General features: G+C 41.2%; 1 protein-coding gene across 2 annotated transcripts in view; it reads left to right on the top strand.

The window, feature by feature from the left end:
- COL28A1 (collagen type XXVIII alpha 1 chain) overlaps positions 1 to 12,935 on the top strand; it is a 378,659-nt gene that overhangs the window by 344,765 nt on the left and 20,959 nt on the right. For both annotated transcript variants that reach the window (XM_030200920.1, XM_030200909.1), the window contains one exon: positions 355 to 508. In XM_030200920.1, the coding sequence (XP_030056780.1) occupies positions 355 to 508 (154 nt within the window). The remainder of the gene's footprint in view (positions 1 to 354; positions 509 to 12,935) is intronic.

The following is a 12,935-nucleotide window of genomic DNA, read 5'->3' as shown; positions in this document are numbered from 1 at the left end:
ACTGCAGCCCATGTTAGCTTTCTGTATCGGCCCCTCTGTTTATAAAATACATGTGTATGCACAAACATTCACACCCGCTCCTATTAACCAGTTGGGAAGCCAAGAGATTCAGAAGTTAACTCCTGAAGACTTTTGAGTATTTGCCTATTAGGTTCTTAAGTTCAGCTGAAAACAGGTGACTAGTTAGGTGCCAAAATTCAGGAGTCTCACAGAAGAAAAGGTTAACAAAGAAGTTGCAGGTGGTGCCTTTATATTGGATTAACTTAATATGCTTTTGGCCAGCTTTCAAAGGCTATGTTGATATCTTATTATTAAAATTGTGATCCTTTTTTTTGTTAAATTTTCTTTATGTAGCTTACCTTACCAGGGTATAACACTGAAGCTAAGGAACAGCAGTCCTCTCCAGATGTCATCAGTCCAACAGCATCTTTGAAAGGTGGTCCTGGAATAGCTGAAGCTCCTGAAATAAGGAATTTTAGTCCACCTTTAGATGTTGCAGCTCATCAAGGTAGGTATTAACTAGTCTCAGATTATATACTTAAAAAAAACAAGTCTAACAAGTATGACATCATTATTTGTACATTTTCTTAAATGATGTATATTATCCACGTAGAGCAGATTTAAACTCAGGCACACAATGAACATATGCAATTATTGTCTACAGAACTTTAAAGAGAAATAATGTCACCTATTGTGAATTCCTGATCCAAAACAGAGATGGTAATAATCCTAAGCAATCAGACTCAAGGTGAATATTAACTTATAAATGTGTTCTGTGACTGGGAGCAGGCAAAACGTTTTATTTAAACTTTATCTTTAAAACCAAAAGGTACATCTAGATTATTGTAATACACTTTAGGCTGGCTGCAAAAGAGCAAATACTCAAAAAAACTCCAGACAGCCCAGAACACTGCAGCTAAACTCATATTCGGGAAATCAAAATATGAAAGTGCTAAACCCCTACGAGAGAAACTACACTGGCTCCCACTCAAAGAATGCATCACGTTCAAGGTGTGCACCCTAGTTCACAAAATCATCCATGGTGATGCCCCAGCCTACATGTCAGACCTGATAGACCTACCACCCAGGAATGCTAAAAAATCATCTCGCACATTCCTTAATCTTCATTTCCCCAACTGTAAAGGTCTACAATATAAACTAATGCACGCATCAACCTTTTCCTATATGAGCACACAATTCTGGAACGTGCTGCCGCGCAACCTAAAAACGATCTACGAACTAACCAGCTTCCGCAAACTACTGAAGACTCATTTCTTCAACAAGACATATCACTAAGATCATCACATATGAAATCCCCCACATGTACCCAGAATTATCTTAAAATGTTTTCTTGTTATTTCACCATTATGCTTTATCATTATCATGTAACCCAAAATCCTTCTGTAATACCAATTGCCTATTCTCTTCTCATTTCCACTATTCATGATGTATTGTAAGCCACATTGAGCCTGCAAAGAGGTGGGAAAATGTGGGATAGAAATGCAACAAATAAATAAAAATAAATAAATACATTGCATTCTTTATAATGACAGAACAAAATAAATTCAATAGCATTTATATAATCACACATCTACAATGTCAGACATTTCAACAAATAAGTTATACCTTGCACTGTAATATAGACAGATCATGACCCAGATTTTGATGTATTTTCCTATTTCATCCCTCAGTGTAAATATCAATTTTCAATTCAAGCAATATCAAAAAGGTGGTAATTGTAAATATTACAGCTGTAGTAAACTAATTGCTGCATACCATCTGAAAGATCCTTCACATCCTCCCACTAAGCCAATAATCAATTACTGGGGGTGAAGACTATCCTTTCCCCATAGAATCACAGAGACATATTTTTCTACTTTTTTGCCAGATCTGCTTAACTTTTGGGCACTCCCACCACATATAGGACTAAATTCTATATAGCACGCCTAAAAATATCAGCGCTGAAATGAAATACGCCTAGGCATATTCTATAAAGTATATCTAAATCTAGGAGTACTTTATAGAATAAGCCTAAATTTCAATGCGGTTTCTAGAATACACCGAGCGCCAGTCTGTGCGACTAAATTTAGTCACAGGCAGTTGATGCCTAAATTAGGTGCAGATCAAGTATATTCTATAACAGTGTGCATAAATTTTAGAAACACCCATGACCTGCCCATTCTGTGCCCATGGCCACGCCCTCTTTTCAACTATGCAACTTAGAATTTACATGCATCACATTATAGCATACGCTTAAACAGTTGTAAGCATAACTTCTAATCAATGCTAATTAGTGTCAGTAATTGTTTGTTAATTGGCAATTACCAGCACTGACTGACTTGTTAGCTAATTAAGTTGCACATGCAAATCCGGAATATGACTGGATTTGCATGCGCAACTTAGGTTGCACTATATAGAATCCGGGGGTTAATGAGTTTGTCTCCGCCATCCTGCACCCCCACCATCATGTCCTAGACACCAGAGGAGGAAACTTGGCATAAAAGGCAGAAAGACCTGGTGAAATAGTCTGTAATGCACTCATTGCTGTCACAATATATAAAGATGCTGTGTATGCATTCCATATATACTGCCAATTCTTTTTATCTCACTGAAGAACCAACTCCACATCCCGTATGCTATACATACAAGAAGGGGATTCCTGCTCACATTAGTGATTTAAGATACCCGCATACAGAGCAGACAGAAGCTTGAGAGTGTGCCACTTATAAAACAGGAGCAGCTTTAGCTCTGAAGATTCCCAGTAAATCCATCCTGACATATAAAGTTGATCAATCCCCTCCCTGAGATAAAAGTGTAAAAAAAAAGGAGTTTCTGCAGGCAGCTTAAATTCTTCTTTAAGTTTATCAAATATTTTGATTGTGATCATTCCACAAATGCAAACACCTATTCCACCAGCCTTCCATCTCCAGCACATATGTGTCAGCGAGACCAAACGATTGTTCCTGAGGGAGGAAATGGGGGAATCTCTACCAAGCTAGATCCCAAGAAGCCTTCAAACTGCCTACCACATCTTCAGTGAGTACCCAGAGACGACTAGATCTCACTATCACCTTATAATTTTTTTCAGGCCTATTCAGCAAGGAAGTAGAACTTCCCTCTAGGTGCTCTCATGCAAAGCAGAGAGTGCCCATTCTATACCTATAAAATGGTATAAGCCGACTGCACATTTTTAAAATAAATAACTGGGTCAGGGTGCCCAGATTCCATTATAGAATGCTATCATAAGTCAGCATCAATATGCCTAAAATGCACATGCCTGCAGTTACACCAGCCACAGACCTGATATAACTGCGGGCACGAAAATATGGCAAGGGCAAACTAACTTAGAACACTCTGTAAATTATGCACCTAGGTGAAAAACAGGCCCATGCTGCTCCCACATGGACACCCCCATTGCAGTTACGCGTGATAGCACTTATGCGCTTCCTTACCGAATAGCGCTTACGGTGATTTCACGTAACTGCTATTTTCCCTGCATTTGTACATGCAAAGCACTGTGTAAATGCAAGTTCAAATTTTTAGAACTGTCCTTTACGTGTTCGCTTGAAACAGTTCCAAAGACATTCATAGCTGCAAACAAAGCCAAGGTCTAATGCATGCTAATCTGGCTGCTTAGAATAGAAAATAAGGACATGCCTTTATTCCACAATGTTTAGGATGTTAGAGAATACCAAACTTGATTTGAGGAACCAGCCTTGCCAAATAACACTAGAGTATGCACTGTTCAAACCATCAAACATTGTCCTATTGGTTTATTGATATCTGTGAATCTGAAAACTAGATTTCTGATTTCAAACTGCCAGCAAGTATTACAAATCTTTCTTTTGCCAAGTTTCTGAGCTCCTTCCTTCCCCCACCCCATCCATCTCAGCTCACCTGTTTTTTTTTTCTGCAGCCATTTTAAAAGCACAAGTGTGTTTTCTGTGGAGAGCTGTGTTGCTGGTCTCTGGCTGGGAGAAACTCAGATAAGACTTGTGCTGGCTATATTTGTGGCTTTTCCTACCCTAGAACTGTGGTTTTTTTGCACATCTCTACCTACTATCCTTGTCTTCTCCTTGTCCCAATCAGCTTTGTAGAAAAGAGGCTTAATACAGGCCTAAAATAGGTTTTACAGCGAACACATTCCACAAGTTTAGGTTTATACCCACCCACCCCAAGACTGACACTTCCTAAATCCCTATTCTAACTATACTACTTATCACAACTTAACTCCACCCGAACTACAACTGTCTCAAATTGCTGAGGAGTAAAGTTAATCTTGTACACTGTCAAGCCCCATCATAAAATACCTACTCATACCCATTCAACAAATCAAGATGACTTTTATTCTCTGTAATAATTGTGGAGCTTTAGTTTCAAGGCCAATCATCTAGAAACTTAAGGCTTGTCCTATCTGTAATCAGCTCGCTAGTTTAAAACAAGAGCTCAGTAAATTAAAGCAGGAATTAGATGCACTTAAAGCAACTTCTAAGACTGCACAAAATCAAACCAAATTCACACCACTGCCTCAAAGGATAAAACCACCTAAGAATAGATGGTTCACAGTAGGCTCAGGCAGACTTCGTCATGTGACACAGAGACATACATCCTCACAAGTGTTACCCCTACAGAATTCTTTTGCTCCATTAGAGCTCTGTGAGGTTCCTAAAAATAGAACTGAGCCAGAAGAAACAGCAAAAGCAAAAGAAATTAAGGTGGAACAAAAAGATATGGAGGGACCCAAAGACAAAAAACATACCAAAATATCAAATGTTGAAACACTTTCCAGGAAATGTAAATGGAAAGTGATGACCACAAATGCTCGCAGTCTTGGCAACAAAGTTCAAGCCCTGATGTTGGAGGCAGACTTAGACATTGTTGCAATCACAGAGACATGGCTCAATGGTTCCCATGAATGGGATGCAAACATACCAGGCTATAATCTATTTAGGAAGGATAGAGAGGGTTGTAAAGGTGGAGGAGTAGCTCTATATGTGAGAAATGATATCACAGCAACCGAAATGACAGGGACCTGGGGTAAGGAAGAAGCAATATGGATCACCTTAAAAAGAGATGATAGAACCTCTGTCCACGTGGGTGTTGTCTACAGACCTCCAACACAATTGGAAGAATTAGATAAAGACCTGATCGCAGATATTCAAAAGTTGGGAAAGAAGAGAGAGGTGCTGTTGCTGGGAGATTTCAATCTGCTGGATGTCGATTGGAAGGTTCCGTCTGCGGAATCGGAAAGATGTAGAGAGATTGTGGATGCTTTCCAAAGTGCTCTGCTCAGACAAATGGTCATGGAACCCACGAGGGAGGGAGTGACGCTGGATCTGGTGCTCACAAATGCGGACAGCATGTCAAATGTCCGAATGGGTGCCCACCTGGGCGGCAGTGACCATCAAACGGTTTGGTTTGATATGATGGCTGAAGAGGAGGGTGGCCACTCAAAACTCAAAGTCCTGGATTTCAAGCATGCTGACTTTAGTAAAATGGGGGAATACCTAAGGAAGGAGCTGATGGGCTGGGAGGAAATACGAGAAGTGGAAGGACAGTGGTCCAGGCTGAAAGAAGCTACAAATAGGGTCACAAACCTTTATGTAAGGAAAGTAAATAAAAGCAAGAGAAAAAGGAAACCGCTATGGTTCTCCAAGCAAGTGGCTGAGAAAATAAAGGCTAAAGAGTTTGCATTCCAGAAATTAAAAAAAACTCAAGACGAGGAACATGGGGAGGAATACCGGAGGAAACTGAAAGAAGCCAAGAGAGAGGTACGTCTGGCGAAAGCGCAAGCGGAAGAACAAATGGCTAGAAAGGTAAGGAGGGGTGACAAAAATTTCTTCAGGTATGTTAGTGAAAGGAGAATGACTAAAAAGGGAATTGTGAGACTAAAAGATACTGCAAACCGCTATGTAGATAATGATGAAGAAAAGGCAAATTTGCTAAATAGATACTTTTGTTCTGTTTTTACTGAAGAAAATCCGGGAGAAGGACCACGATGGACTGGCAAAAGTTCATTTGAGAATGGAGTGGATATAGCACCGTTCATGGAAGAGAGTGTGTATCAACAACTAGAAAAACTAAAGGTGGACAAAGCCATGGGACCGGATGGGATCCACCCCAGGATATTGAGGGAGCTCAGAGAGGTTCTGGTGGGTCCTCTTAAAGATTTGTTTAATAAATCCTTAGAAATGGGAGAGGTTCCAGGGATTGGAGAACTGCGGAGGTGGTCCCTCTTCACAAAAGTGGTGATAGGGAAGAAGCTGGAAACTACAGACCGGTAAGCCTCACTTCGATTATTGGAAAAGTAATGGAAGCCATGCTGAAGGAAAGGATAGTGAATTTCCTGGAAAAAAATGAGTTGCAAGATCCGAGACAACATGGTTTTACCAAAGGGAAATCGTGCCAAACAAATCTCATTGAATTCTTTGATTGGGTAACCGGAGAATTGAACTGTGGACGTGCTATAGATGTAATCTACTTAGATTTCAGCAAGGCTTTTGACACGGTTCCCCACAGGAGGCTCTTAAATAAACTGGATGGGCTGAAGATAGGACCCAAAGTGGTGAACTGGATTAGGAACTGGTTGACGGACAGGCGCCAGAGGGTGGTGGTGAATGGAGTTCGCTCGGAGGAGGGAAAGGTGAGTAGTGGAGTGCCTCAGGGATCGGTGCTGGGGCCAATTCTGTTCAATATATTTGTGAGTGGCATTGCCAAAGGGTTAGAAGGTAAAGTTTGCCTATTTGCGGATTATACTAAGATTTGTAACACAGTGGACACCCCGGAGGGAGTGGAAAACATGAAAAAGGATCTGAAAAAGCTAGAAGAATGGTCTAAGGTTTGGCAATTAAAATTCAATGCGAAGAAATGCAAAGTGATGCACTTAGGGAGTAGAAATCCAAGAGAGGCGTATGTGTTAGGCGGTGAGAGTCTGCTAGGTACGGATGGGGAGAGGGATCTTGGGGTGATAGTATCTGAGGATCTGAAGGCGATAAAACAGTGTGACAAGGTGGTGGCCGTAGCTAGAAAGTTACTAGGCTGTATAGAGAGAGGTGTGACCAGCAGAAGAAAAGAGGTGTTGATGCCCCTGTACAAGTCGTTGGTGAGGCCCCACCTGGAGTATTGTGTTCAGTTTTGGAGGTCGTATCTTGCTAAGGATGTAAAAAGAATTGAAGTGATGCAAAGAAAAGCTACGAGGATGGTATGGGATTTGCGTTACAAGACATATGAGGAGAGACTTGCGGACCTGAACATGTATACCCTGGAGGAAAGAAGAAACAGGGGTGATATGATACAGACGTTGAAATATTTGAAAGGTATTAATCCGCAAACAAACCTTTTCCGGAGATGGGAAGGCGGTAGAATGAGAGGGCATGAAATGAGATTGAAGGGGGGCAGACTCAAGAAGAATGTCAGGAAGTATTTTTTCACGGAGAGGGTGGTGGATGCTTGGAATGCCCTCCCGCAGGAGGTGGTGGAGATGAAAATGGTAACGGAATTCAAACATGCGTGGGATAAACATAAAGGAATCCTGTGCAGAAGGAAGGGATCCTCAGGAGCTTAGCCTAGAATGGGTGGCAGAGCTGGTGGTTGGGAGGCAGGGCTAGTGCTGGGCAGACTTATACGGTCTGTGCTGGGGCTGGTGGTTGGGAGGCGGGACTAGTGCTGGGCAGACTTATACGGTCTGTGCCGGGGCTGGTGGTTGGGCGATGGGGATAGTGCTGGGCAGACTTATACGGTCTGTGCCAGAGCCGGTGGTGGGAGGCAGGGATAGTGCTGGGCAGACTTATAGGGTCTGTGCCAGAGCTGGTGGTTGGGAGGCGGGGTTGGTGGTTGGGAGGCGGGGATAGGGCTGGCCAGGCTTATACGGTCTGTGCACTGAAGAGGACAGTACAAATAAAAAAGTAGCACATATGAATTTATCTTCTTGGGCAGACTGGATGGACCGTGCAGGTCTTCTTCTGCTGTCATCTACTATGTTTAAAATGAACATTAAGTGCTGAAAAAGATAAATAAACCATGGTACTAATTCATTTTTAATGCATTAATCCTGCCTACCTGAAAGATGAGATCTTTCCATATCTATAAGTCCTCCCAAACCTTTGCAACCACCAAAGAATAGTTAAGTTTAAACAAATCAGTGACATTCTTGATATAATGATGCCCAGGTATTTAAAACCACATATCTCCAACCACGAGGAATGAAGTAAAAACCACAATAGAATACTACTTAAACTTCACTATACCAGTGTTAAAAGTTCCTATTGACACTGAATTGTGCTTGGTCCATTTGAAAAAAAGGAGGAAAACAAAAGCCTCAGAACTTCATGGGTATTGATTTTACACACACCGCTAGCTCTCAGTCATCAGCTTTTAAAAAAAAACCCTCCAAGTCTATCATTTAAACTGGTACATATCAGGTTTCTTCCTTTTTGTAAAGAATTTTTTAATTGTATTTTTTGTTATAGATATTTTTTGTTGTATGATAGAAATATAACTTAGCTTCTGTTTTAAACTGATCTCCCCGACGCTGGCCACCATTTCACAATGATTTGTCCCACTGCTTCAGGGGGAAAACTTTCAGACTCTAAAAACAGAAGTAAAACAAACATTTGTCATGAAATTGCAATGCATGAAAAATAAATTCTATCATAATCATGACACTCACACTTCAAAGGTTCACGCGCGACCTTCACACTGCTTCAAATATGGCAGCTTGGCGACTGATAGACATAATATATCCCCACTTCATCCAATCAAACAGTTCAATTTGAAACTTGTTCAATGATTCCATAAAAATGATGGCATTCAATCCATACTGACTTGACATTGGCTGGATCAAATACATAGACATCTCCACTAACAATATGGGTGTGCACTGAAACCTGATATCAAACAATTCTTATAATCCAGTAGTCAATAGAAATGGTGCCACTCAGTCATGGAGTTTAACTCTACAGGTTCTAATGATTTTAGTCTATAGATCCAATGTTGCTCTTTCTGGAGAAGACATATCCGCCAGTTTTCTCCCCATACATCAGGCACAATTCGATCTATCACACAGCATTTCAAATTATTGAAGGTGTGCTTATATTCCAAACAATGATTCACTATCGGTGCTTCCTTCAATTCTCTATTTAAAGCACTCCGATGTTCAACCAGTCGTGTTTTCGATTTTCTAGATGTTTGTCCTATATAGATCTTCAAACATGGGCAAAAGTAAATGTACACCACATACGGAGTATCGCAAGTGGTATTAAATCTCAATGTATTATGTTTCTGATCATATGGGTTAATAATATGCTCTTTAAAGACTTTGTGATTGTAATTGTAATTATTTACTATGTAAGCCGCATTGAGCCTGCAGTGTGTGTGGGAAAGTGGTAGAGAATATAACCCTGCAAACTGAACAAGATTGACGTGCCTTATGTCCTTTTAGTGTCATTATCAGTTCTGGGAGTAACTGGAAGCAACGATGAAGAAAGCATTTCCTTCAGATTCCTGCCACAATTAAAGGCTAATCTTATCCTCTTCTCTTGAAATCCTGGAATTGAAGTCAATACACCCCAATGCTTCTGAAGAATATGCCCAACTTTGTTACTTCCTCCTCCATCAGAAGCGTAGCCAGGTTGAGGGCACGGGGGAGGGCGCCAGCGCTTAATTTAAACGTGACAGATTACGTCAAAAATAAGCACCGTCAGAAGTCTATTTGGGGAAGCAGCCGCTCCCCTGGCAACCCACCTAGCTAATTGTATCCTCAATATTCTGCCCTCTATTATTATGAGTACAGAGTACCTCACGGTTGTTATTCAGAGCCCTTTTGTAGGCTGTTTTTACGATTTGTTTTGGGTATCTTACTAAGGTGTGCTAGCGTTTTTATTGTACGCTAAAAATTAGCACATGCTAATGTTAGAGAAACCCATATATTCCTATGGGTGTCTCTAATGTTAGCACGTGCTAATTTTTAGCGCACGCTAAGAACGCTAGCATGCCTATGGCGCGGCTTAGTAAACAGAGCCCTTAGATTGATATTTAAAATCCTCCCTTGAAAAGTACAACCGTCTATACTGAAAAAATTACAAAAGGGGTAAACTATTTTTTAATGCTACGGTATGACAGCTGTCAAAACATAAAAAAGTGTTCCATTCCATCAGTTTTCGAAACACTGTGGTAGAAAAACCATCCTTTGATAGGGAGATCTCAATGTCCAAAAAAGAAATATTGCACCCTTGCAGATTCATTACAAATTGAATAGTACCATGACACCTATTCAAATACTGAAAAAAATTGTAATTCGATGGCTCCTTCAGTGGCTAATTTATTTATGGCAAAATTTGAAGATAATCATATGTACCAATGAAGTTTTCTTGAATGTGTAAATATTATGGAACAGATTCATAGACGATATTTTCCTTATTTGGTCTGGTACAGTGGACGAAATACAACACTTTTTTCAGTATTTGAATAGGTGTCATGCCATTATTCAATTTTTAATGAATCTGCAAGGGTGCAATATTTATTTTCTGGAATCTGCTGTTGGCTCTGCCGGTCCCCTGCCACAGAACAGGAACTTGTCAGAGGGGTCAGGGGACAAGCAGAGGCAACAGCCTTGCTTGGAAGAAGGAGGGCAGGAGGGTGATGTGCCTGTAGGAGAGGGTGCTCAGCCTCAAGTGTCCACCAGGCTAGGTATGCCACTGATTGGAGAACTGCAGATAATAAGTTTTAAAGTCTGAAAAATGTACAGATGTGTTACCCATTGAGACAAGTATATCTTACTGGTGGGATCAGGAGCAAATGGTTCATTAAATCAGACATGTTATGCATCCTTCACGCTTCCAGACATTAATGTAAAAATCTGTAGAATCCAGAAAAAAAAGCCAGAGAGTTGTCAATCCTAACCTCCCAAGTTCTGAGCAGCTCCCAAAACTTTGGACCCTAGAGTGTCCTTTTACTAGCCTGCTCTAAATGATGACACCCATTGTATTCCTATGATATATTGCAATGGATTAATGCAATTTGCTTCTCACTGGTCTTCCGCTCAGCCATCTCTCTCCTCTCCAGTCTGTCCAAAATTCTGCAGCACGACTTAATTTCCGCAAAAATCGTTTTACCCACACTAGCCCACTCCTCAAGTCACTTCACTGGCTCCCTGTCCGCTTCCGCGTACAGTTCAAACTTCTCTTACTGACCTTTAAATGCATCCATTCTGCAGCCCCCCATTACCTCTCCTCTCTCATCTCTCCCTACATTCCTCTCCGTAAACTCCGCTCGCTGGACAAATCTCTCTTGTCGTCCCCCTTCTCCTCCACTGCTAATTCCAGGCTTTGTTCCTTTTCCCTCGCGGCACCTTATGCCTGGAATGGACTTCCTGAGCCTGTACGCCTAGCTCCATCTCTACCTGTTTTCAAATCTATGCTGAAAACCCACCTTTTCACCATTGCTTTTGGCTCCTAACCACTACTCAATTCCCCTATCCTTGTTCCTTCTCACCCAGTACTTTCCTCGCCCTTAATTGTCTTGTCTGTCTGTATTATTAGATTGTAAGCTCTATCGAGCAGGGACTGTCTGTGTCAGGCGTTCAGCACTGCGTGCGTCTGGTAGCGCTATACAAATGTTAATAATAATATATATCCCTAGGTATATGCTTAGTTTGCTAATGTCTTAATTTTGCCCTGGCCATAGCAGCAGATATACTTAGTAACATGTGTAATCCTGTCCCTTGCCCCTGGGGAGGGGAAAACACTTCAGTCCTAGTGGCTGGAATAAGAGAGACAATCAGACTTAGATATAGGCACAACCAGTAAAATCTTTATTGGTATGTCACCAAGCCAATACAAAATAATTGTTCTCTCTGGAGCAGGTTGTCACCCAGTAGCCAGACGCACAGACTCAATAACAAAACTGCTCAGCAAAAACTTTCTTAGCCATCACATATATACTGTTTTAAGTTTTGTTTTTCCTAAATCATGTGATTTCTCCTAAACTAACTTATGGTCATATATGGACGTTCCTGTTTCCTTCCATCACACAATATAGTAATATACAAAAATGGCAATATCCTCCATTGTATCATCTTCTCCTACTTGTGTTCACATGTACACTTTGTGGCAATTGGCTAATTCCTTATCTGTAAAGCGTGCTCACAGCATGCAAAAACCATGTAGCATACAAGTGGTATGAAACACCTGGAGGGGCATAATCGAAAGGGACGCCCAAGTTTTTCTGAGGATGTCCTCTCAGGACGTCCCCGTGAAGGGGTGGGGAAACCTTCTTTTTTCGATTATGAGTCGAGGACGCCCATGTGTTATGCATGCCCAAGCCCCACCTTCGCTACGCCTCCGACATGCCCCCATGAACTTTGGTCATCCCTGTGACGGAAAGCAGTTGGGGACGCCCAAAATTGACTTTTGATTATGCCAATTTGGGCGACCCTGTGAGAAGGATGCCCATCTTCCGATTTGTGTCGAAAGATGGGCGTCCTTCTCTTTTGAAAATAAGCCTGCTGGTGTCCTTCTATCTGACAGGAACAACTCCTTCTTTGGAGGAGTCTCTCATCACCACCAAGGTTATATCCAATTGTATCTGCCATATATAGGCCGCCTAGACTCAGTTACTTCCAAGTGTCACCTTCCATTTCCTGAGAAAGCACTGTAACTTACATGCAGCTGCAGGATGAAACTAAAAATATGCTGGGAACAGCAAGGCTGGGAAAACTGAGGGCTAGCAGGGCCATATTACAGGCATAGGATATGAAGGAATATACAAACAAAAACAAGACTAAAAACTGTATGATTCAGTCAATAATTTCTGCAGTAGAATCAACAACAAAGAAAATGAAATATAAATTAGTGTGACTAAAAATGCAACACATCATAGATAGGGACTTATTTGTAATCCTTACGTATATGTCTGTGTATCTCATGGACATGTGTTGT

Source organism: Microcaecilia unicolor, chromosome 1 (assembly GCF_901765095.1).
Source record: "Microcaecilia unicolor chromosome 1, aMicUni1.1, whole genome shotgun sequence".
Classification (NCBI taxonomy): Eukaryota; Metazoa; Chordata; class Amphibia; order Gymnophiona; family Siphonopidae; genus Microcaecilia; species Microcaecilia unicolor.
The sequence above is the reverse complement of the archived record's forward strand: the minus strand, read 5'-3'. Positions and strand labels throughout refer to the sequence as shown.